We start from the raw sequence: 27,822 nt of genomic DNA on the forward strand, positions 1-27,822 counted from the left end.
AATTGTTCTCACTTACCATTGTAGAAAGATGACTCTTTCATTACCCAGAGATGAAGGTATCCTTGCCCAGAAGGAATCATATCAGCTTTTGCACTTGGGGGAATGGTAGAGTGCTAGCAGGTGGGCAATCTAGCACTGCCCCGTGGCTGTCCCTCCAAGACGGATATTCTACATCTAGAAGCTGACTGGGAGCAGAAAAGACAACATATTCCCCTTCAATAAACAAGTGAAGAGGAATCCTGGCATTGCAACATCTGTGCATTAGACAGCCATAAGGATCCTTCTAGTTTCAAAATTTAAAGTAGATCATGTCAACTAAAGAAAGAACAGCATTGCCTATTAATTTTCAAAATGAAGGCAATGCAATGACCTAAACTTACAAAGTGCTTCTCTTAAGGATTGTCCATATAAAATAGAAAGTTGTGGTTTGCTGCCTAAGGTAATGTTTTCTAGTGAAAGTAAATTTTAAAAGGAAGAAGATCTAGCTTCATGTGTTTCAAAATGATATCTCCATTTCAAAAGGGAGCTAGTTTTTTGAAATGTATGTCAAACATAGAAGCTGAATTTACTGCTAAAATATCTCCACCTTTTGAGAATAGGTATACAACTTTGGTGATTTTTTCCAACTGCTAGAAAGTTGAACGTATAGAAAATTTTACTTTGAAAATGTAGATTTAAATGTCAGATAATGAATGTCACAAACTTATTTGTGAATAGACATTTCTGACACATTTTTGAACCCACTTTGTCATTTTAGATACCTATAAAGCATCAAAAGTAACTAAAAATTCTACCCTATTATTGCAAATACCATGAAATTTATGCCAAAGAAGAATACACTGCTTCATTTTCTGATTAGTTGAATATACTGCTTTTTCTAAAGTAAATATGATATACATTTCCAAAGATCATTCCTTGATGAAATATAGCTCTACTTATGCACATTGAAATACTAATATTAATAGTTCTTAAAACCAGATTACACGGGCTAGCAATCTTTCAAATTTGTTGGAGATGTTTACATCTCCAAAAAAAAAAACAAAATCTGATACCCAATACATTTGGGGTGGAGGAAGAGTGCAATAGACATGAAATGCAATTTTAGTCTTAAACATGTTAACATCAATTTAGCATTTTTAAGGACTTGCAACCATTGGTGTCATATGAGTTTCCAATTCTTCTGTCCATGATTGAAAAATTCCAATACTAATTTAAAAACGTTCATATATAATTGGAAAAGATATGTTCTGGGTTTAATTTACATTAGTGATTCCATCAGACATAAAAGCACCTCAAGTAATTTTGAAACAGCCCAGGCATCAGGGATATATTATGCCACCAAACTCTACTTAAATTGAAAATACTGCTACTGTTCTGAGCTAAGCGATTCAAATTCGATTTGAAGCTAAGAAAAGCCTTTAGAGTAATTGTTGCATGATAACTGATTTAAAATACTATCCCAGTTTCTGCCCATTCTTTCCAATAAAACATTTTACTATCTATTTCTTAGCATGGACTGCTTCCAAGAGTTAAATATTTTCCTCATTTATTTATTAAAATATAATTATAGAACAGATAGTATTAATAAGTGGACAAAGAAAATTTCGTAAGTTATACAACTAACAGTCATTATAATATTAATAAAATATAAACCAAAGTAGAATGAGTTGTTTTTGTGATATTATACACAACACACACATACACATACACCTTTATCTATATACTACTAAAACTACTAAATACTACTACTAAAACTTGTATGTTTGTCTGTGTGTAACCTTTAATGGGACAGTGTAGCACAGGCAACAATTTATAAACCAAGGTACTTCAAACTGGCTGTGTCCAATGCATCCAAAATCCAAAAGAATGACTCATATGAAATTGAAATTTGGCAAATTTTATAAAACGTTTTATTTTATGAAATTATCATAAAACATTTTATGACATACCAATAGTCCTCAATTTACCACCACAATTCAGACCAAAATTTCTACTGCTAAGCAAGATGGTTGTTAACTGAGTTACATCTGATTTTACAATCCTTTTTGCCATGGTTGTTAAGTGAATCATACAGTCATTAAACAAATTCAGCTTCTTCCATTTCAAATTTAATTTTTAAGATTCTCTAAATCTTTATATCTTTCCAATGCTTTGGGGTTTGCTTGTTTTGTTTTTACATACCCATGAAATTTAGTAAAATATTCCTTCTGTTTCATGGCATTTCCATCATTTATTGCTGCATGATCTCTTTTTTCTGGCAATTATTAACAGAATTGTATGTCATCTATACAACATTTCTTATTAGTTTTTTTTCTTAAAATCATTATATATATATATATATATATATATATATATATATATGTATGTATGTATGTATGTATGTAATATATATATATATATAATTTTGTCTAATTTATCCTGCTTCTTAAAAAATATCTCTCTGCATCATATTTAAATGTTAATGTATATATGTGTTCTAATAAGTAGTATTCTGAAGGAGTATTTTAAAGTATGTCCCTCTCTAATTTTTAAGATTAGATTTATTCTTTTAGCTATTTGTATATTTGTTTATTAGTTTGTTTATATGATATAGCTTTCATTAAGTAATTCTTGCTGTTTTTAATCTATTCATGATATCTGGGTGGACTAGATTTATAAATGTAATTACACTTGCTTTTACTTTAATTATCTTCAACATGAAAAGCATTTATAGAGTAAAGGCTAACTGTGAAATTGTTATTTCTCATCATCTTTTTGTAAAGTTCCATAATTTTATCAAGCTTTGTCTTATATGTCCTTTTTGGTGTTGTCCTCTTTTATATCCCTTATATCATAAGTATCTGTACAGTCCATTAGCTAGACCGGCTTCTTCCAGTATTGACATTCTACAATTCAGGAATTAAAACCCAAACAGTTAAGTATTCATGAGTCTCAATCAAAATCTATCTACATCCCAATAAACCCCAAAGATTTCTTATGGCATACACTCTTGGAAATAAATATCTTTTCTACTATATGTTTCTACTATTTCTATTATATAGAGCCATGCTAGCACGGTGGTTAAAATGCAGTGTTGCAGGCTGACTTTGTTCACTGCCAAGAAGTCGATCCTGACCGGCTCAAGTTGACTCAGTCTTCTGTCCTTCTGAGGTCGCTAAAATGAGAAACCAGATTGTTGGGGGCAATATGCTGACTTTGAAAACTGCTTAGAGCAGGGGTGTCAATTTCGTGTCGTCACGTGACATATTGGGACTTTTTTCCCCTTTGCTAAACTGGGCAGGGGCGGGCCCAGCATGTGACGCATCAGGGCCACGGGCTGCGAGTTTGACACCCCTGGTTTAAAGAGTGCTGTAAATCACTATGAAGCAGTATATAAGTCTAAGTGCTATTACTACACTGTTAGAAGAACGTTCTATGACGATAATGAAAATAAATAACTTTTCAATAAGGCCCACAGAAGATGATTTTCTACTAAATTTTCAGTTAACAAACTTATGGATGATAAAAATAACTTTTGTGATATTTTCATATGTCTGGTACATTAAAGGTCACAATAATCAGGGAGCAATCTTAGTTTAGTTAATGAAATCCTTGGTGATCTATTTCCCCAAATATATAGTATATTCTATAGAACTTTCCACTCTGAAAACATTAATTTCTAATTAACACTGAGATACTTCTCAAAAAAAGAAATCAAATGAGGTACAATATTTATTTTAATAACATTAAATTTACCACACTTTAAATTCATTTATTAACATCTAAATCAATATTTTCTAAATTTTTCAATATACTTCCACATATTCAGAAAAAAAATCCTCAAAGTAGTAATAAAGTGTCCACAAGGATCAATATATTCTCGCCATCATTACCGTATTAGCGCTTTATTTAAATCATAACTCCATCTGACTTTGCTATTGCCACTAATTGAAATATTCAATCAACCAATTTCATATAAGATATTTCATCATTGTACAATATGAGATTCATGTATGACATCAATTTTATATCTACTGAATATTTTAAATACCTTAAGTGTATTTCACATACCATTCATTTCAACTCTGTATCCTTCACCTCAATACATGAAGAATTGAAATTTAAAGTAAGTGCTCATATAAATCACAGATTATAAACCAGCTTGGCAGGCAATAAATGCTAACATTATAGATATATGAGTACAAATAAATATTAAATGGGTAATCAAACAAGTGACTAGAGAAGATAAGTCTAAAATTAAAAGTATAAAACAATACATAAAAAAGGAACTTAAAGCTATGTATAACATTATTTCCTTGAAGAACAAGTTCGCCACCAAACTCACTTCTCTTCCAAATGTCCAAATGTTAATATTATTTTATTTATTTAAACCAATATAATGATAGCAAAACCCTGCAGGAGACAATAGAAGCCAACAAAAATAAAAACAGAAGAAATCTAAACACAAAAAAAGACAGAATTTCAAAATGGCAATGACCATTCACTGTACAGTGAGAAATGCCAGAGCAGGTGAACTGGGAGGCAGAAAATAATGGAGGGGGGAGGGAAAGGAACTAATTTTTTTTGTCCAAAGTTTAACCCAAGGACATTTTGTACAAACATATGTAAAAAATAAAATCAAGGAAATAATGAAATATTAAGACAGTTAATAAATGACTTTCAAAACCTGAAACAGAACCAAGAAACAGGAAAAGAAAAAAACAGAATTTAAAATCTAGAAATCTTCAAGCTACCATTATTTTCTCTGAAGATTTACTAGGAACCATTATGAGCTAGTTATCCGATTGTAAAATAATCAAACTGGTGATGGCTAAGGAGTTAGATAAAATGGAATAGAGAATTTGCTTACACATGCTTACAGGTATTATGAACACTAACAATCTTAAATAAATAGCTAGGTTCAAAAATGCTTTCTACTGGGTTCAGTAGGTTTAAAAGCTACTCATTAAGTGACAGGATATTTTATATCATGCACATATTTATAATATGGTTATATTAAATACTTCCTTCTCCAGGAAGGAACAGTTCACATTATCTTTAATGCAACATAATTGAGAGGTGCTCATCCTCCCTTTATAACTATCAACATTCTCTGAAATAAATTACACACCAGCCTATATATTTTAATGCAATCTGTAGAAACGTGAGAAAAGTAAACAAATGTAATAAATAAATAAAAATAAAAATAGGTTGCATTATGCTGTTTTGCCTTTACTTAGGTTATAATATTTCCTAGTACATGTGTACTATGATTAGCAAGTATTTGCCCCCTTTCGCTTTTGTTTTATGCTTTCCAGGGCCATTTTAGCTTATTGCTTCTTGTTCTGTGGTCCAATTATTTTAATATACTGTAACAATTATTTTTATGTTTTTCCATATTTAAAGTCTCAAATACCACTGGTAACCAGAATAACTTTTTTGCAAATAAAACAATTTTCCAGAAAAGTCACAAAAATTGCTTTTAATCTTTTAATGGATCATTTTTCTTATTGCTCAGTGAATTTTGTAAGCGTGTGGGTGCCTGCTTTACCTGTTGGCATTACTGTAGATAAACAAAGTTATATATAACCTTGGGAACCTAGCCTAAGGCTAGAACATGCATTAAAAACTTTTAATAGCATACTTACACCTTTCCATATTTGCATGTATTTACAACAGATTAACAAAATTTTGTTCTAGATGAAAGGATGAGAACTCTTCATGCTTAAAATATTAAATCAATAATAAATATCTCACTATCATCATTAAGACTTCTGTAACAGCTAATTCTCAGAGAGTTTATTTTCAAAGCAAGCATATATTGGGATATTTACGTGACCCAAACTATTAGTATAAATGACCACTTTAGGGTTTGTTTCTCACTTCAAATTAGCTTAAATTGACAGAATTATCTTGAATATTTCCTGCTAATGTCAGGAATATTAAAAATACTAATTTACCTTTCCAATTTGACAGGACTGGACAGACAGGAAAGGGAGGCATGTAACTATTTTGCCTAAAGCAGATATTTCAATCATACAAAACTAAAACTAAAAAACAATATTAATACATACTGATCTATGCTTTAGAACCTATGGTTTGCCTATATCCTATGCTCAGCATAATCAATTAATAGATGTGAGTTTATGCAGACATAACCCACAATCCATTTATACGAAGAATATAACATTTAGTCTGAAAATTGCTAAATAAAAATAGTAGCAGTTATTAATGAAATGGTAAATTAGATACTAGCAATTAATACATACTCGAAATATGTGCCAAAATACAACTGTGAAGTAGCTAAAGTGCTAAATACTTCGTAATACATACAATTTAAATATAGCATGAATCCTTTCATTATAAGCTGTAATGAAAGCCAAAAGATTACTTATTTACTGATTTTAGACTTTTTGAATCATGTAATTCTTTACACTTTGCAACAAATAGCCATAGTATAAATAATATAGCATAACTATAGAATGTAACAAAAAACTCATAAATAGTTTACCGTATTTTTCAGAGTGTAAGATGCACCTTTTTTCCCCAAAAAAGAGGCTGAAAATTGGGGTGCATCTTATACTCTGAATGTAACCTCACCCAGCTTCTAAAACAGAGGTTTCAGAGGCTGAAAAAAGCATCAGAAATGAAGCTTCAGAAAAGAAGCCCACAAACTGAGTTTTAGAAAAGAAGCCCCCAAACAGAGTTTCAGAGGCTTTTTTTGTGAAGCTCTGTTTCGGAGGCTTTCAGAGGCAGGAAAAAAAGTTTTTTCTGAAACAGAGTTTCAGAAGTTTCAGAGGCAGAAAAAAAAGCAAAGAAAAAGCAAGGCACAGAGCTCACAACCAAGGAACCTGTTGCTAAAATTCACCTCTGGGAACAACTGATTTGGAGTATTCCAGGAGGCCAATCCACCTGCCAATCAGTTTTTTTCTTATTTTCCTCACCAAAAACTAAGGTGTGTTTTATACTCGGGTACATCTTATACTCTGAAAAATATGGTAATACCAGAGCAATATATAAATAAGTCTTCCACACTATCTTAACCAAACATATAAGTTCTCCAGAAGAACTCAATTTTAATCTATTTCTGTAAGGTCAACAGAATCAGGTCAACTCTAACTTCCAATGAAACACTATTCAATAGTACAGGGATCATAACAGATAAATATCTCCTACAAGCCTTGCCCCCTCTAAATTCAGTAGTGAGAAACTATCAGCATTTTTTCAATATGTTGTATCACATATGTTGACTTTGGCTGGAGGAAGCAATCCTGAAGGTATCTCACTACTAAACCATATCGGGCTTCATTGGTTAAAACCAATAATTTAAATTGCTAATGCAGGGCTCCAATTGTAGGTTTCATATTTGGATGGTTTAATATTTTCAAACCATATAAAAGCAGTTAGATGCTGCAAATTAATGAGTGATCTTTAACAGCAGTTCCATATATAAGTCACTGCAGTAGTCCCAACAGGTGGTGGTAAGAATGTGAGATGTCATTGCAAAGTCCTCACATTCCAGGTACCACTACAATTGGTGTACTAGTCAGGGATGGTTAAAGAGTTTCTTGGACATGGCCTCCATTTGCCTATCCAGCAGTAGCTGTGATCCACAAGTTATAGAATTACTCCTTCATGGGCTCTTCTGCCTTCCAAGAAAAACAGTGGACATTGCGGAGACCCTAAATAAAGACTAATTGTATCTTGCTGGGTTTAGTATCAGGTTGTTCCTTTCCATCTAGACCAGTGGTTCTCAACCTTCCTAATGCCACGACCCTTTAATACAGTTCCTCATGTTGTGGTGACCCCCAACCAGGGGTGGGTTCTAAATTTTTTTACTACCGGTTCTGTGGGCGTAGCTTGTTTTGTGGGCGTGGCTTGGAGGTCATGTGACTGGGTGGGCGTGGCTAGCTGGTCATGTGACCGGGTGGCCATGGCTATGTATATAGGGACTACTCAGAGGGCTGAAAAAAGTCATTTCTGACAGGTCCTCGCACTTTTGACTGGTCCTCACACTTATGACCATCCTCACATTTATGCCTGTGCAGCATTCTTAACAACCATGTTACTCATTTCACAACTGCTTCTTTTCACCATGGTGATAAGATAGGGCAAAAAACGTAAAATGTGAGGACAGTCGTAAATTCGAGAACTAGTCAAAAATGCAAGGACCAGTCAAAAATAACTTTTTCAGCCCTCTGAGTAGTCCATGTGCACAAAAGGACTACCCAGAGGGCTGAAAAAGGTGATTTCTGACAGGTCCTCGCACTTTTGACCGGTCTTCGCACTTATGACTGGTCATCATTTATGCCCATTGTAGCATTCTTAACAACCGTGTCACTCATTTCACAACTGCTTCTCTTCACCATGGTGACAAGATAGGGCAAAAACATAAAATGTGAGTACAGTCGTAAGTTTGAGGACTGGTCAAAAGTGCGAGGACCAGTCAAAAATAACTTTTTCAGCCCTCTGAGTAGTCCATATGCATAAAAGGATACAGCAATAGAGAGGGATGAAGGAAGGGAAGAGAAATTAGGAGTGAGGGTAAGAGAGGGAGGAAAAGAGAAGGAGAAGGAGAAAGGAAGAGGAAGTAGGGAGGAGAAGAAGAGGGGGGAAAGGAAAGAAAAGAGAGAGGTGGAAGGTTTGAGGAGAAAGATTGCTGTACAATAAAAAAGATGAATGGGAAGAAAGCCAACCCCAAACAAATATAAAGATATTAAGATAAAGAATGAATTGTTAAACTTTAAAGAATAAAAAAGAACAAATATGAATAAATAGCAATAGTTAGAAACACACATACAAACATACAATGTATTTTCTTTGAACAGAGTATTTGGCCGGTTCACAAATTTAAACAGTGTTTTGTCATTTCAATTAAATTTACAATTTCTATATTTCCTTTTTGCCGTATCTATTCCTCATCTATTTTTTTTAAAAAAACCAATATTACCCTTCATCCTCATCTCTAATCTTAATCAAATTCAATTTTCCCCTTTTATTCTATATTATACCCCTTCCCATTGTCATCTATTTTTATATCCATCCTCACATTGGTTAATTATGTAATTATGTAATACAGTTGTTTAATACAAATTCAACATTTTAATATAGATCAATTAGTTACATAACTATCTTTTTTGTATATTAATATGAACATGAATATTCCAATTAGGAATATTAGGACCCGGGTACCTTCAAGACCGTCTTCTGCCACCAAAAGCCTCCCACCGACCGGTCCGTTCCCACAGAGAGGGTCTCCTCAGGGTGCCATCAGCCAAGTTATGTCGGCTGGCGACACCCAGGGGGAGGGCCTTCTCTGTGGGAGCCTCAGCCCTGTGGAATGAACTGCCCCCAGAAATACGTAAGATCTCCGACCTCCGGGTGTTCTGCTGCGCACTGAAGACCCTGTTGTTCCGCCAGGCAGGGCTGTCAATATAATAATTTTAAATTGGGGTATTTTAATTTTTAGGGTTTTAAATCGGCCAAATCTATTTAATTATTTTAATTTTTAATTATTGTTGTGTCTTGTGTTTTTAAATTGGCTGTACACCGCCCTGAGTCCTTCGGGAGAAGGGCGGTATAGAAATAAAATTATTATTATTATTATTATTATTATTATTATTATTATTATTATTATTATTATTATTTATTTCCATGCAATCCAATTTCTTACAAATCAATTAATTATATTTACCAATAATAATAATTTAATTTTTAATTTAATTTAATTTAATTTCCAATTTATATACCGCCCTTCTCCCTGAGGACTCAGGGCGGTGTACAGCCAAGATAAAAAACATAGAATACAAATATTAAAACATTTAAATATATATATAAATTTTGGCCTGAAAGTTAAGAATCACAAACTAATTAAAAGAATTTAAAAATTTCTTCTAAGCCAACCCGGCTTGCTGAAAAAGATAGGTTTTCAGGGAACGGCGGAAGGCATTGAGGTCATGGATTCTTCTTATCTCCAGGGGCAACTGATTCCAGAGGGTGGGAGCCCCCACAGAGAAGGCCCTCCCCCTGGGGGCCACCAGCCTACATTGTTTGGCTGATGGCACCCTGAGGAGGCCCTCTCTGTGGGAGCGCACGGGTCGATGGGAGGTCGTCGGTAGCAGCAGGCGGTCTCGGAGATAGCTAGGCCCTATGCCATGGAGCGCTTTAAAGGTGATAACCAACACCTTGAAGCGCACCCGGAAGACCACCGGGAGCCAGTGCAGCTCGCGCAGGAGTGCTGTTACATGGGAGCGCCATGTTGCTCCCATCACTACCCGCGCTGCTGCATTCTGGACCAGCTGGAGCCTCTGGGTGCTCTTCAAGGGGAGCCCCATGTAGAGAGCGTTGCAGTAGTCAAGGCGAGAGGTGACGAGGGCGTGAGTGACTGTGCACAAGGAATCCCGATCAAGAAAGGGCCGCAACTGGCAAAACAGGCGAACCTGATAAAAGGTCCCCCTGGTAACAGCCGTTAGATGTTCCTCCAAAGACAGCTGCCTATCCAGGAGGACTCCCAGATTGCGAGCCCTTTCAGTGGGGGCCAAAGACTCGCCCCCAATAGTCAGCGATGGAGTCAACTGACTATATCGGGATGCCGGGAGCCACAGCCACTCAGTCTTGGAAGGGTTGAGCCTGAGCCTGTTCCTCCCCATCCAGATCCACACAGCCTCCAGGCACTGGGACATCACTTCAAGGGCATCGTTGGGGTGGCCTGAGGTGGAGATGTACAGCTGGGTGTCATCAGCGTACTGGTGGTATCTCACCCCAAAGCCACGGATGATCTCGCCCAGCGGCTTCACATAAATGTTGAACAGAAGGGGCGAGAGGACCGATCCCTGCGGCACTCCACAGATGAGAGGCCTCGAGGTCGACCTCTGCCCCCCTGCCAACACAAACTGCGACCGGTCGGAGAGAAAGGAGGAGAACCACCGCAACACAGTGCCTCCCACCCCCAACTCTTCCAGCCGGTGCAGCATGATACCATGGTCGATGGTATCAAAAGCCGCTGAGAGATCTAATAGGACCAGAACAGAGGAATAACCCCTGTCCCGAGCCCTCCAGAGATCATCCACCAACGCGACCAATGCCGTTTCCGTGCTGTGCCCAGACCTGAAACCCGACTGGAACGGATCTAGATAGGATGTTTCCTCCAGGAATTGCGGAAACTGTTGCGCGACCACACTCTCAACAACCTTCGCAATGAAGCGAAGGTTGGAAACAGGACGATAGTTGGCTAATATTGCTGAATCCAGGGACGGCTTCTTGAGGAGAGGCCTCACCACCGCCTCTTTCAGGGCAGCGGGGAAGTGACCCTCACTCAACGAAGCATTAATGACGCCCTGGAGCCAGCCTCGTGTAACCTCCCGGGAAGCCAGTACCAACCAGGAGGGACACGGGTCCAGTAAACATGTGGTCGCACTAAGTCTCCCCAAAATCCTGTCCACATCATCGGGAGTCACAGCATCAAACTCCTCCCAGATAACATTCTCAAGACTGTTCCTCGTCACCCTGCCCTGATCTACCCAGTCAGAGTCCAGATCCCCCCGGATCTGAGCGATTTTGTCATACAGGTATTGTCCGAAATCCTCCGCCCTGCCTTCTAAGGGATCCTCCCGCACTCCCAGATGGAGCAGGGCGTGGGTCACCCTACACAGGGCGGCCGGACGATTCCCTGATGACGCAATAGAGGCGGAAAAGTAGTTAGACCAAATAATAAACCAAATAATTTCCCCCATATATTTCTCCAAAGCACAACTTAACCATTTCTGCTTTCAACACAATGTACAATTAATAGTATCTCAATTATTACAATTCCCTAGTTAAATAGAGCTTTTTTTCTTTTGTGTTTTAAAATCTTGAACTCTCCTCTTTTGCCCTAAATTTCCCATTGTTTGCACCTACCTTTTTTGGTGAGGAGAAAGAAAAAGAAATCTCTCTCCCTGCCTCATTTTGTCACCTGCTTTACTTTGTTTCCTTTTAGCTAGGGAAAAAAAAATCTGCTCCAGCACTCTTTGCAGCAAGCAAAGAGCTTGCAAAACAAGAGCTTGCAAAGGAGCCTACAAAACAGCTGAGAGTGAATCAGCTGAGAGTCGGAGACACAATCTAATCATGCTAATTAACCTATGCTGAAGCTAAAAGAGGCTGTTTTTTTCTTGCTGTTTGCTTGCAAGGAGGTAAGTGCTGCGAGGCACAGGTCAAAGGGGGGGGGCACCCTCCTTGCCACTTAGCCCCCCTGTTACCCCCTTTGCCTCTAGCATCCCTCTGCCGCCCCCCTTGCCGCTTACCACCCCCCTAAGGCATCCCACCACTCCCCAGGGGACGGTACCGCCCACTTTGGCAACCACTGGCTTAACTACATAACAACCGGTTCTACCAAAGTAGAATCCCACCACTGGGTCTACCCATTTATATTTGCAGGCACTGATCTACTCATTTGTTTTCTTTTAACACTGATCAGCTGTAGGGCGCCCCTTTGAAGCCCCGCGGCAAGAATTTAAACAGTTTTTTTTCCCTCTAGCCATCAGAGGGACTCCGGAGGCAGCAATAGATTGGGAGTGGGCAGGGTAAACGAACGGCTGGAGATCCAACAGAGCAGAGAGTGAGGGTGAGTGAAGGCGTGAGGGGGGGCGAGAGGGCTTTGGCGACCCCTGTGAAATGGCCCTTCCAACCCCAAAGGGGTCGCGACCCCCAGGTTGAGAACCGCTGATCTAGACCCTAATAACTTCCAAATACTGGGACAAGGCTTTGTCTGCATTGCCAGTATGGCCAGGATGGAGTATCACCAGCCTTTTAATATATCAATCACATCATGAACTGACAGATGACATTCTTAATATCTTCAAAGAAACATTAAAAAGTCATGGGTAGAGGATCAAACCTGTAGCAGTCCACATAAGAGGTTACTGGATTGCTTCTTCGACAACTTCTGGCTAAAACTACCCACTGCTGAAGCACAGTGCCACCCCCTCCAATAAATAAATAATTCAGGACATGATAGTTAATGGCTGCCAAGAGGTCAATTGGGCCAGAAGTTGCATACTATCCCATCAATGTTTTGACAAAAGTCATGGACAGGGATGAAATATGGTTCCGTTACATATCCAGGATGGACTGAGAAGAGTCCAGATAATTCATTCTAGGAAGGTTTGCTTCATAGAATTCCACTGTTTTATCACAGTAGTTCAACAATCTTCTCAAAAAAGGGAAGCTTAGGAATAAAGAGTTAGTTGTCCAATACAGTTAAATCCAGAGAGGGCTTTTAAGGAAAAGGTGCATTACAGCTTTTTTTAAAGATGCAGAAAACACCCTTTCCAACAGAACTAACTGACCACCTCTTAGATACAGCTGATCACATTTCTCTCAACTATCCAAAAAAATCTGGAAGTACATTAATCCAACCCATGCATTCAAATGAGACATTAGCAAGCACCCTGTCATTTAATTGGCTAGTTAATATAGCAGATAGTTACCATCATGAATCTTATACATGAAGAGTCAAGAGTTCATAGACAAAATGTTGTATAGAACAGTTACAAATGTCAAGCAGGCAGGTTTACTTCCAGTCTTCTTCCATTAGCACTTTAGGTGTCCCTGCTAGGCCTGCATTTCCAGAATTCTTCAACAAACAAAGGAGCCAATCCAGGATTGGCTAGCACAGAAAGGCTATTTGTAGGCAATGATATTAAGAGAACAGGTTGCTTCTTGCTGCTGGTAGCTAAACAGGGAGGTGATGGAACTGCCTACCAGATTCATCGGAAATTTCCCAAGTATCTGCTGGTACTATGAAAAAGTAGCAGAGATACAGGTGCTATTTAAAATATTCCTTGACTGAAATCCAAAATAGGTTGTACTACTCAATTTTAATTTGAAGTTCAGAAATATTCAGAATACATTCCAGTAATTTTAGCAAGTAGTTACATATGTGTGTGTGTGTGTATGAGTAAGGTAAGGAATACGAGAATCTCCTCAAACAACATGAGAGACCAAGATGTGCAATACTTTTAAAGACTGTACAAGTATTGATAATACAACCACATTATCAAATTAATGAATGCCTTACATTTTGAACATTTTAAAATAATGTTGCAAACTTGTAATTGTGGCTGCAATAAATAAGCATGGCAAGTTTCCTCAAAAGTCTTCATAAATACTTTACTACTATAAGGAAAAAGATTTTAATATAAAATTAGCCATCAATATACTTACTTATCAAAGCTATCGCTGCATTTTATGAAGCTCTCCAGTTTTTCCTTAGCATACTCCACCACATCAGGATGAAGTTCTATTCCATGATTTATTCCAAAAGGGCCTGTAAATTAATATTCAGCAACCATGTGAGATTATTGAATCAATGTATTTTTATAAAACTGTACATTGATGTGTATGCTAAACAACTACATAGCATTAAGTAGATAGTGGAAACGTATGTATTCTTACAAAAGAGAAAGTTATCCAATAAGCCACAAACCATATAGCTGCTATACTGATACAGGAGTAAATAAAGATCCCAGGGTTTAGCAACTATTCTTTATAAGTAGAAAAAGGAATGACTGCAGATAATTTAGTGCGCTGCAGAAAGTTGTTTATTGTCAATTGCAGATCTTTGGATGGTTTCACAAAACTGTGCTTAACCTTGTTTTAAAATCAAAACCACTATGTCAGGGATATCAAACTCGATTTCATTGAGGGCCACATCAAAGTTGTGTTTAACTTGGGGGAGGTGTGGGAGCATGGCCAAGATGGGCATGGCCGGGGTAAGCGTGGCCAGCTCGACATCACTTGTCGAGGCTCAGTTTTTGGCCGAGATGGGCTCCTGCAGCCCTCTACCAGAGTAAACAGAGCCCGGGGAAGCCATGAGTGGCCCACCCAGGCTCAGTTTTAGCTGGCAGAGTGTTGCAAGAGTCTGTTGCGACCAAAAATGGAGCCTGAGAGGGCTGCGCGAGACCCACCCGAGCTCTCTTTTCACTGGCAAGGCACAGGGGGCCAGTCATTCGCTATTTCCAGGGCGGCCCGGTGGGCCAGATCTAAACACCCCGTCGGCCAGGTGTGGCCCACGGGCCTTGAGTTTGATACCCCTGCACTATGTGGTTATGATGGCAATCTCATTTATGATAGTGGTAGTGCAGGTTTTTATTCAACTGCCTGCTTCTGTTTATAAAAAGCAGGAAAAGATCCAGAATAGTGCTTAGCATTATTAGCTGCTTTTTCATTAAAACATGGCAAGAAGGTATAGCTCAAAATTCCTTATTTATCAGGGAGAATATATTGAATTATGTTATTTTCCTCACTTTATCTCCCACTTTCAAAATAATGAAATAAAGATATAATATTTAAATTTAAGTCTCAACTTAAATGTCATGATTGTACTTTTAAAACAATTGAAGGGTTTCTATTTTGTACAAGTGGGCAATACTGACATAAAAATTAAGCTATAAATATTTGCTCATCTTTGCAAAGTCACAAATCTCTTGGTAATTTAAGAAATTTTGATCAATTACATATCAGGAACACTAATTTGAAAAGCTACTTGTTAATATCTTGCAAGTTTGGCAGGGGCATAAACATGCTACTTTAAAACCGAGAATATCAGTAAAGTCAACCTATATAAAAGAATGTTCAATAATTTTAAAAATATTACCTAATATTAATCCCACCATTGTACTTAAATATCCGGTTCCACTACCCAGATTAAGAAAAGACAATCCAGGCTGAAGCTTTAATGCTTCCATGACTTCAGAATAAATGCATGGTGCCGATAAATGTATATTTCCATGCTTCCAAGCCAAGTCTTTATATGCATTGTCTCTATAGCCTTCCAGATAGTAATCACCACGATCAATAGCTCTGAAGGCTTGTTCTACTCGCTCAGTGCGAATATATTGTGCTTCTTTCAAGTTATCAATTAAATCATCATTATCTTCGCCTGCACTCACAGCTCCTCCCATGATGATTGTCTTTTAACAATTCAATTAATTTTGAGAATACATTGGTAGGTACTTGTCTGATGTTTCCACATAGAAGGTCCAATCCAGTCTGGCTCAATACTGCTTTGCAAGAGAATCCTAAAAAGATTTTTAAGAAGACATACTTTTATTTTCACAAGTTGTAAAATGTAACCAAATTCAGTGATAATTGGATCGGAAAAGTAAATAATCTTCTTTGATGTCTAATGTAGACATACAGTTGCTAAATTAACCAAATACTCAATATACAGTGAAAGTCCTCAGAATTTGTAGAAAGCCTTACTAGATGAAAGTAATCCATATCCGCCACCCCAAATGGAACTAGGTCAAAACAAAGCTGGTCTGGAAATGTACAGTTGATCCTCAGTGGAAAACAAGTCTATTAAAAGAAAAGAGCAAATCTGTATGTTAATTGTCCATTCAGAGTAATACCGATATAGTAATAGCAAGCAAAATTTTCCTTGTAAATTTTTACTTACAAGTAAAATGTTATCTTATCCAGCAGGTAACTGGATGTTTCCATGTACAAGGAAACAGCAGATAACTGGATGTTTCCATGTACAAGGAAACATGGCAGATTTTATATATTTTTCTTATTGACTATGGAATACATTATTTGACAGTCTCTTTTCTAAATACAACCTTCATGCAGAAAGCACTGGAGAAGATAATATTGAAACTGATACTATGGTTTTTAAAATCTATTTGAATTAAGTTTTATAATAATAAACAATTTCAGTTAAATATTGAATTTTCTTCTCAAAAACGTATTTGTCTCCTTATTTATTATTAAAAAATCCAGAAGAAAAAGTGTGTGAAGAATTGTGGAAGGACACATGAATCAATAAAGTTGATTGTAGTAAAAAATCATTTAAAATGAATCTTAGTCTAGTAGTCCAAAGTTAAATGTTGTTATATTAGGTTAAGTTAAAGATGGATTTAATGGTCTTTCATACGAAACAATGACACTTGAAAGCCCAATTAAGTAATGAACAGAGCTTTTTCTCCCCAGGAAACTATCTAAAGGTTATTAAAATAGCTCAGCTTCTGTGGAACAGTTACAGTAAGCTATATGAGAAATAGAACAAACATGACATCTAAAATGTTTGAGGTTGATTTGCCCACATCCAGAAAAAAGGAAGTATTTATTGGAGATCACAACAAGTTGAATTATATTTTTATTTACTCAAGCAAATGAGAATTATTACTGCATTGTTGGATCATCAAATGTTTGGAAACAACTGGTATCAGTAAAAACATTATAGACTATTTATAGAAAAAATAACAAAACAGTGGGAAACAGAATACCGCAGCTGGAAATGAAAAATAGAGACCTGTCAGCATTAGGAGGGGCATCTTCCAGAGTGACCAATTATCATTCTTATCTGCAAATACACGATGCTGATACATTACAACATCCCAGGTTCTACACATCTTGGGAAGAACTAGATGGGTAGAAGGCCTATATGTTACTTAGAATTTTCTTTTTAAAAAATGGCAAACCATTTTTATGTAGTTATCAATAAAATCCCATATAGTAACCAGAAATTGAACTTCAATGGTTCTTCAGTTCAATTCAAGAGAAACAGGAATTTTTATTTTAATATTTCTTATCAGTTATACTAAAAATAAAAATTTCATATTAATAATTTGTGCTTCTATATAGTTTAGTGGTGGTCAGATTTGTTCTTTGCGAAAATGAAATGCTGCCAAACACATCAAACTGAAGTCGAGATGCTGTAATTAATGAAGCATTTTCAGCAACTTAAGTTTTAAAACTTTTCTCATTCTGACTAGTTGAAAAATTCTGAAATGTATATATAACCAAACTGATTAAAAAGTACCTCTTCCCTAATAGAAAAAAAGCTGTTCAAATTGCTACTACTGTCCAAGTAATTATGTTTAAAGTATTTCAAGCAGGTAAAACAATTCTTTCTCAGCCTTATTTCCACCCATAACTACTTTACCTTTGGCAGTTAACATATACCTGCAAGTCAGTGACACAATCATAGGCGCACAGATGACCTTACAATAAGCAAACATACCTAGAGCAATACGTTTGCAATTCTCCATTATCCTTGAGATTCAGTAATGATATTTCATCATTTAGACCCATGGAAAGGGGATCTCATGTAATTCTTATGATCTCAACAATTTTCTCCTTTCTTTTAGCCTCAGCCTTAAGCATCTAGAGAACATTTCCTGATGTCATGGTAAAACCATACAATGGACACATAAACACCATGTTATTTAGAAAGCTTACAGAGTTCCTTCATAATCACATATTTCTTCTTTTTATCTGGAACACACCATCAAAACTATCATCTATTTTGAGACTTTAACTACAGCCTCATTTGTTCTGATTTGATTTGTTCTGATTTGATCAACTGAATGGAATTAAATCAGGCACTGTTAACTGATAACTTGAAATCTGTCTCACCTTTAACCTGCATCTGTATAACCTTGTCTTCCCATTCCTTCCCTCTTGCCTCATACCAATTAAATCCTTTATCAATTTAACTGTTCCATGTATCTGAAAAAAGAAGTTATAGCTAACAAAAGTTTAGGCGTTTTAATGAAATTTGTTAAGTCTGAAAAGTAATTATCAGACTCCTCCTGATTTTCCTCTCTCAACTGTTAACAATATCTTTCCAGTGAGCAACAGAAGATTTTCCTGTAACGAGGATATGGAAATAATCTTCTCTCTACCTCTTTGCATTTTCCCACAAGTACAGAATCTGCTGTTTTAGGATCAACCAACTATTCGTTCATTGATTGTATAGGAATTGACTAATCAGTTTTCATCCAAACCTGACAATGTGGGGTATAAGACAATGACTAGCTAAAGTCTTCTTAATTATGTCTAAGATGAGACTAGAACTGATAGTCTCCTGTGTCTTAACCATTAGACCAAACTAGCTCTCGTAACATATGAAACTTATGGCCCTCCCAATTTTTGCTGAATTGTAACATGCTTTATAATAGATTTCAATAGGATTAGAAACTAGAATAGGTTTAGAATAGGATTCCCTGCTCTGATTTTAAAAGATACACTAGGAGGACTTCTAGATAATCATTTCCCAATGAGAGTTAGCACCTGTCAAGAGATGTGATATACAGAATTCCTTTTCTTCTAAAAATGCCATGAACTGAAGATAGGCCATGGGCTCAAAAAAGATTTTTGTTTTATTAAGAATTCTATTATAAAGCATCAGGAAATATGACATAATTTATATGATCAAAGTATGTGGCTGTGTAATATTTGCTCATTCCAATTACTATAGGGCTAGCCACACCTGACTCCAAACAATATATATATTAACATAAAAGTTTTTTTTTGTTAAATTAAGGGTGGCCAGGCTCTTAATACTTTCAGGATCTCAGGTTTGCGCACACAGCTAGATCTTAAGAGTCTTATGAAAGACCTAGTCACAGCTGCCACTTGCTCTTCAAGCAGGAACAAGTCCAAGAAGACCTCACCAGGTCTTCTGGGGCAATGCTATCCCATCCAATATGGTACCCATCCCTATGGAAAAATCTTGTTCTCAGGAGGAATAAATACCCAAGGCTACTCCATTTTGCTTGGACTGAATTGGAGACAATTGTCCCACATTCAGGGCCCTATAGCCTCTAGACACTGGGATAGGATATTCATGACATCACCCAGCAGATCTGGTATGGAGATATATAGCTGGGTATCATCTGCATATTGATGGTATCTCACCCCAAATCATAGAATTGCATCACCCAATTATTTCATGTAGATATTAAATAGGACAGAACACCAAGCTCTAAGCAACAATATGAAAAACAGAAGATAAGCAGAGCCATTCTATTATCAAAATATATTACAGGAACACTGTAATCGTGTTAATATGAACAGGAACAGGTCTGTTACAAAATTCTACTATCAATAGATTATAATGCTAATATGACATACTCAGAATGCTCTAATGCCGTGATGACAAACCTATGGCACGCATGCCAGAGGTAGCATGCAGCGTTCTATCTGGTGGCACAGGAGTCATTGCTCCAGTTCAGCTTTGCTGTGCATGCGCGCACACCTCCTGCTGGCCAGCTGGTCTTCGGGTCTCTGCCATGCATGCGTGGGGGGCAGGGCATTGTGGGGGGCCATGTGCGCATGTGCAGGGGGGCAGGCTGTGGGGGAGCGCACACATGCACAGGGCAGAGCGCGTGCAAGGGGCACACAGGCATGCGCTGGGGGTGGGGTACATGCATGGGGGCCACGTGTGCATTGCATTTTGGGGGTTCAGGTGCGTGTGCGCGCTTTGGGCACTTGGTCCAGAAAAGGTTCTGCTCTAATGCATTAACTTGTGTTTTTTATGCTGGCTAAGCTTGTACAAGAAGCAAACAGAAAAATTAGGAGGGGCAAAGAAAGTTTGCTGAAATAGCAACAACATTCTTCCTATTAGAAAAGATTGTTGTGAATATTTAAGACATATTCACTATCATCTCACCATAATATCCAATTTAGTGAATGGCTACATGACAAAAGGTATAAAATGATCTGGCCTATTTCAAGGACATATAAAGACATCCTTTGTCTAAAGAGTTACTTATAAGCATTTAAAGCATGCCCTTGAAATAATGTTCTTATTCAATTTCAGCAATGAATAACATTAAAAATTATAGCTGTAAGATTATAAGTGTAAGTATAATTTTATTTCTATACCGCCCTTCTCCCGAAGGACTCAGCCTATTTAAAAACACAAGACAAACATCAATTAAAAATTTAAAATTATTAAATAAATTCAGCTCAATTTAAAACCCCAGAAATTTAAAATACCCCAATTTAAAATTATTATGTTGATAGCCTGGCCTGGCGGAACAACAGGGTCTTCAGTGCACACCGAAATACCCGGAGGTCGGAGATCTTACGTATTTCTGGGGGCAGTTCATTCCACAGGGCTGGGGCTCCCACAGAGAAGGCCCTCCCCCTGGGTGTCGCCAGCTGACATAACTTGGCCGATGGCACCCTGAGGAGACCCTCTCTGCGGGAGCGAACTGGCCGGTGGGAGGCTATTGGTAGCAGAAGTCAGTCTCGAAGATAAATAAAAGATAAATGTTTCCTCGGTCCAGTGGTATTTGACTCAAGGGGGCAATGCTCATCTCAATTTCTTAGCCGAGAGTGCCAGCGTTGTCTCAAAACATTTGGTCATGTGGCCAGAATGACTATACACCGAGGCCAGGGGTGGTATTCACTTACCTTCACTACCGGCTCGCATGCTCACACCTGCCAGCTCCGTGCATGCAGAGCGTCAAAAACGGGACATGATGACGTGCCAGGTGGGTGGGCAGAGCCTCCCGCAGCCACCACTACTGGTTCATGTGAACCGGATAGAACCGGGTGAATACCACCACTGACCGTAGCACATGGAATGCTGTTACCTTACCATCTAAGTGGTACCTATTTATCTACTCACATTTGCATGCTTTAGAACTGCTAGTTTGCAGAAACTGGGTCAAGTAACCAAAGTTCACCCTATTGCATGGCACTCGAGCCTTGAACCCAGGCTGTCAGCTGTCCAGCTGTTAAACTATGCATCTTTAACCACTGAGCCATCATGCCTTTTTATTGTGTGTTAGAAAAAATATGTTCTAAATATGTTCAACTTAGCAAAATCAGTTTTGCTTCAATGTAAACTGCCAACTAAACTGAGTTATATATTTCAAACCTGGAAGAAGCTACTAATGCCCTTTCTCACATACTTTCTTTAAATAGTATTAAATAGTATTATTAGTATTAACAGTAGATGGCAGCTTCACTCAATAAACATTTTTTTTTTCTGGGGTTAACCACACCTTTCAAATGGAGCTTTATTAGCAAATACAAAACTTATATTTTCCAGAAATAAGATTTAATTTTGTTCTTATGCTTATTCTATTGCTTTGAAGAGACAAAATATAATATGCACTACTTGCAACAGATAAAGAGCAGATGCTCTTATCTGGATTTATTTCACCCTCACTAAAGTGCCATATGCCAATTGCCAGATACCAGGGCTCCTACCTGCTTCTCATGTCAACCTTCCCTTTTTTATTTGTTTCTGTTAAGAGTATGAAATTACAGATGGGAATTGTCTCTTCATTTCTGTACAATATTAAGACAATTACATACACTGGAAGATACTTCTTGGCCTTTTGGCTAACATTAAATGTAGTAGATATGTCTGAGAAACACAATACTGATTTGTCAGAGTTTAACATATAGCTAACAATATTCAAGTAACAATTTAACAGAACTACGAATTGTTATACAATCTTATGCATGTTTACTCAGAACTTCTAGAAATTCAATTTAATTTGAACCCAAGAATATAGTTTATTGCATAGCTGTACAGATTAAGAACCAACATGTAACTTAGTTTATACTAGGGAATTTAATTTTCCCAAGGAGCCACATGAAAAACTGGGACTATTTGTTATAGAAATGGCTTATATACAGGTGAAACTCGAAAAATTAGAATATCGTGCAAAAGTTCATTTATTTCAGTAATGCAACTTAAAAGGTGAAACTAATATATGAGATAGACTCATTACATGCAAAGCGAGATAGTTCAAGCCTTGATTTGTCATAATTTTGATGATTATGGCTTACAGCTCATAAAAACCCCAAATTCACAATCTCAGAAAATTAGAATATTACATGAAATCAATAAAACAAGGATTGTACATAGAACAATATCGGACCTCTGAAAAGTATAAGCATGCATATGTACTCAGTAATTGGTTTGGGCCCCTTTCGCATCAATTACTGCCTCAATGCAGCATGGAATGGATGCTATCAGCCTGTGGCACTGCTGACGTGTTATGGAAGACCAGGATACTTCAATAGCGGCCTTCAGCTCTTCTGCATTGTTCGGTCTCATATCTCTCATCTTTCTCTTGGCAATGCCCCATAGATTCTCTATGGGGTTCAGGTCAGGTGAGTTTGCTGGCCAATCAAGCATAGTAATCTCATGGTCATTGAACCAGGTTTTGGTACTTTTGGCAGTGTGGGCAGGTGCCAAGTCCTGCTGGAAAATGAAGTCAGCATCCCCATAAAGCTCGTCTGCGGAAGGAAGCATGAAGTGCTCCAAAAACTCCTGGTAGACGGCTGCGTTGATCCTGGACTTAATGAAGCACAGTGGACCAACACCAGCAGATGACATGGCTCCCCAAATCAACACAGACTATAGAAACTTCACACTGGATTTCAAGCATCTTGCAGTGTGTGCCTCTCCATTCTTCCTCCAGACTCTGGGTCCTTGGTTTCCAAATGAGATGCAAAAGTTGCTCTCATCAGAAAAGAGGACTTTGGACCACTGAGCAACAGACCAGTTCTTTTTTTCTTTAGCCCAGGTAAGACGCTTCTGACGTTGTGTTGTTCAGGAGCAGCTTGACAAGAGGAATACAACATTTGAAGCCCATGTCCAGGATCCAGGTCTGTGTGTGGTGGCTCTTGATGCACTGACTCCAGCCTCAGTCCATTCCTTGTGAAAGTCCCCAACACTTTTGAATGGCCTTTTCCTGACAATCCTCTCCAGGCTGCGGTCATCCCTGCTGCTTGTGCACCTTTTTCTTCCACACTTTTCCCTTCCACATAACTTTCTATTAATGTGCTTTGATACAGCACTTTGGGAACATCCAACTTCTTTTGCAATTACCTTTTGAGGCTTTCCCTTCTTATGGAGGGTGTCAATGATGGTTTTCTGCACAACTATCAGGTCAGCAGTCTTTCTCATGATTACAATTCCTACTGAACCAGACTGAGAGACCATTAAAAGGCTCAGGAACCCTTTGCAGGTGTTATGGCTTAATTAGCTGATTAGAGTGGGACACTTTGAGCCTAGAATATTGAACCTTTTCACAATATTCTAATTTTCTGAGATTGTGAATTTGGGGTTTTCATGAGCTGTAAGCCATAATCATCAAAATTATGACAAATCAAGGCTTGAACTATCTCGCTTTGCATGTAATGAGTCTATCTCATATATTAGTTTCACAAGTTGCATTACTGAAATAAATGAACTTTTGCACAATATTCTAATTTTTCAAGTTTCACCTGTATATTATTCTGTAAGAGTAAAATATTGAGGCTGTAAGGTTAGTATCTTATTCTACTATGCTAAAAAGGGTCAGAAGTCAATCCTTTTCTTTCTTTCCCCCTCTCCTTTACTCTACATTTTCTCCTCTTCCCTTTTTCCTCCCTAATTTCTCATTTTTTTCATTTTCCTTTGTTTTATATCCTGAAAAACTAATAAAAATTGATGAACAAAAAAAGAGAGAGAAACTGGCACTGCTGTATAGGGCTCACACTGCTGGTCCCTCCTCCAGTTCCTCCTGTCCCCTGCTGCCTCTGCAGACTGGGCAGGGACAAGCGAAGGGCCAGATGTGGCCACGGGGCATAAAATACCAAGGTCCGGTTTATACTGTCTGTAAAATGAAAAAAATAAAGTAATACACATTGTAATAAAAATGGTTTAATTATTATATGAATGCTTGAAAACAGAACATCGAAGGCATTATAACAGAACTGGCATTTTTAATACTTCATGTCATTGAAGAATCTGGCAGCATTAACATCCAAAAATACAGTTCAATCCTAAATATGCATATGCATAGTCCTGGAAAGGTTTAGTCTTGTTGACCTGAATGTTTATGCATAAGATTCAGTTACTGTTATAATTAACATAGAACTGCATTTATTTGTCTGCACGATCTATATTCCAGAATATAATTTATCCTTAGAAATGTCATAATTCAAGTTTCTAATCAGACTAATAATGTGGAAATGTAATACATTATCTGCTATAATAAATAGTGCTTATTTTTAAAAATTAGACCTCCTCAATCAAGATAAATTAATGTTGGTTGCAGTCATATGGGATGCTGCAAATGGCCATAAATGCAGGCTGGTTACTGAGTGCCCAAAATGCAATCCTGTGTCTGCAGAGTGAGCCTGGATGTCAAAACCTCAAATCCAGGCTGTAACTTTTTTTTGGCTCCTGGTCATATGTTGAAAATTCCCTGTATGGTAAAGTATTATTTATAATATCAGAGGCACTATATATCACCATACTACCTGTGGATTATATGATAAGGAATATTTAATTATGCTGAAGGATATTTTGGCATTGTAGGAAATATATGCTTAATTAGATGGGATTTTTGTCATAAAACTTCAGCTTTTAACTTGCACCTTTTATTGCGCTATAGTAATCAGGAACTGGGGATGCTGTACGGATTGAAACAACCCTTAAGTTTGCTTTAGGAGACAAAACAAGCAAAGGAATGTGTGTGGCACAGATGACGTGTAACATGCAAAATAAATTCCATGAGGAAAAAAATAAGTGGACTAGATTTGAAAAAGTGTTCTATTGTACCAGATATATTTAGCTTTCAGCATTCTACATGTTTTATATCTTTTCAAACATCAGGAATTATCTACATAGTAGTATACTTTATTTCCTACCATGTTTCCCCAAAAATATGACCCTGTCTTATATTTTTTTGAACCCTGAAATAAGTGCTTGGCCTTATTTTTGGGGAGGTAGTATTTTGGGGCACATGGAGCAAGACAGGGCTCCTCTTGCCATCTTACCTGATTTCCAGCTCTGTCTCCCTAACCCTAACCAGAAGAAATGGTGCGGACCAGCTGCACATGTGTTTAAATATTTTTGGGGAGGGCTTATTTTCAAGGAAGGGCTTATTTTCAGGGAAACATGGTAGATGTCAGAAAGTTTCAATTATGTAAATTGAATAACAATATATTCAAATAATGTTCTAAAATATTAACTTATTTGAATTAAAAATATCATTCCTTGCCAGTAGGGTTTTTTCCCCTAGAAATGGGTATGGGGAGTCATGGGCTTTTTTCTGTAATTTTGATTTTACACCATTTTGCTTATTCTGCTGGAATTAAGCAAATGCATCCAAGCTTGAGCATGTCAACACAGAATTTTATTAACATATAAAATATACACTTATTTTTATTACATTACATATCAGTAGCTGTTGAATCCTGATTATATATGGTTTATTCCTTTACATAGGTCTGTAAAGGTTTGTTCCTTATGTTGTTATATGTAAGGAATAAATCCAAAATAAGGGCAATCCCAAATTATCTGGAATCCTATACAGATAGTCCTTGTTTAGCAACCACAATTGGACCTGGGAAATTGGTCATTAAGCAATCACTTAGCGAAACCACAACTGTGCTTATGATCTTCAGTTTTACTTTGCTTTACAGACCTACGAAGTCATAAATGTGAGGACTGATTGCTACTTTTTCATTTACATTGTAATTACAAATGGTCATTAATGGCAGTCAAGTTATTTGGGCCATTGTAAAATGGACTTCGTTTTTCAATCATTTATTGATGCAATACTGGATTTTTGTTTTTTCATTAAATCTGCTAACTTCAATAGAAGATGCTCCACTTCTACTATTTGATGTATTTTAAAAAACAAAACTTTGGATGATTTTTAAAAGCTTATTGAATGAAGTAGATAAATATACTAAGGATTTTATTCTCTTGATGGCAAAATGTGTATGTCTATTAAACATTCAAAACCAGCAGGATCTCATCCCATGTCATACTTACAGATTTTATACAGGATGAAGCACTATCATATTACTTATTAGTCTGAAAATCTCAGGAGAGGATACCAGATTCACTTCTTACAGTCTTTCCCTTTTCTCCCTTAATGATCTTTCTTTTGCTTTCCCCTCAAGTCCTTACCCAGTGAAGAAATGAGGCAAATGAACCAATACAGTAACAAATTCTTGTCCCAAAGGTGCTTTTTCAAGAGACAACTGGACTTTCTGGTTTTTCTTTGAAGACGTTTCGCTTCTCATCCAAAAGAAGCTTCTTCAGCTCTTGACTGGATGGTGGGGAATGGAAGGTCAGAACTGAAGAAGCTTCTTGGATGAGAGGCAAAAGGTCTTCAAAAAAAAAAGAAAGAAAGAAAGAAAAGAAAAAGAAAAACCAGAAAGTCCAGTTGCCTCTTGAAAAAACACCTTTGGGACAACCATGACCTGGATAACTGAGAATCTCCATAGACATTTAACAAAAGGCCTGGTGGCTCAGCAGACTAAAAGCATTGTGATTAACACCAGCTGTCTGCAATTACTGTAAGTTCGAATCTCACCAGGCTCAAGGTTGACTCAGCCTTCCATCCTTTCTAAGGCAGATTGTGGGGGCAATAAGCTGACTTTGTATAAATATACAAAAGTATGAAGGCTTAACGCATTGTAAGCTGCCCTGAGTCTCTGGAGAAGGGTGGCATATAAATCAAATAATAAAAAAAAACTCTTGTGCACTTAATTCAGCATCCAGAGGAAGCTACACACTTCAGAAGGGGAGGGGGGGAGAGAAGGGGAGAAAAATAAATGCAAACAGGCCCTCAATTTACAGCAAGGCCGTGCAGCCCAGCAGCTTTAAGTCTGCCTACAAAGCCAAGTCGCCTTTTCTCTCCCAGTTGGACACTTCAGAGCAGTGGTGAAATTCAATTTTTTTTTACTACAGGTTCTGTGGGCGTGGCTTGGTGGGCGTGGCAGGGGAAGGATACTGCAAAATCTCCATTTCCAGCCCACTCCAGGGGAAGGATATTGCAAAATCTCCATTCCCACCCCCCTCTGGGACCAGCCAGAGGTAGTATTTCTCCGAACTACTCAAAATTTCTACTACCTGTCAGAACCTGCTGGATTTCACCCCTGCTTCAGAGACAAACAAGGAGTCCCTAACTTTGGCCGCTTTAAGCCTGGAGGACTTCAACTCCCAGAATTCCCCGGGCAGCTTCGCTGGCTGCTTTGCTGGCTGGGGAATTCTGGGAGTTGAAGTCCTCCAGGCTTAAAGCGACCAAGGTTGGGGACCGCTGC

General features: G+C 37.6%; 1 protein-coding gene across 7 annotated transcripts in view; it reads right to left on the bottom strand.

The window, feature by feature from the left end:
• PCMTD1 (protein-L-isoaspartate (D-aspartate) O-methyltransferase domain containing 1) overlaps positions 1-27,822 on the bottom strand; it is a 43,422-nt gene that overhangs the window by 14,138 nt on the left and 1,462 nt on the right. The window contains exons 1-4 of one of the 7 annotated variants that reach the window (XM_034429757.3): positions 18,379-27,659; positions 16,222-16,317; positions 15,614-16,037; positions 14,182-14,284 (exon numbers count right to left, since the gene is read on the bottom strand). In XM_034429757.3, the coding sequence (XP_034285648.1) occupies positions 14,182-14,284; positions 15,614-15,920 (410 nt within the window). In that variant the 5' untranslated portion in view covers positions 15,921-16,037; positions 16,222-16,317; positions 18,379-27,659. Of the gene's footprint in view, positions 1-14,181; positions 14,285-15,613; positions 16,038-16,221; positions 16,318-18,378; positions 27,660-27,822 lie in introns of those variants that run through there. The other 6 variants (XM_034429756.3, XM_087890551.1, XM_087890552.1 and 3 more) reach the window with 6 other exon arrangements.

This window comes from Pantherophis guttatus, chromosome 3 (assembly GCF_059756535.1).
Source record: "Pantherophis guttatus breed Tessera chromosome 3, ASM5975653v1, whole genome shotgun sequence".
NCBI lineage: Eukaryota > Metazoa > Chordata > Lepidosauria > Squamata > Colubridae > Pantherophis > Pantherophis guttatus.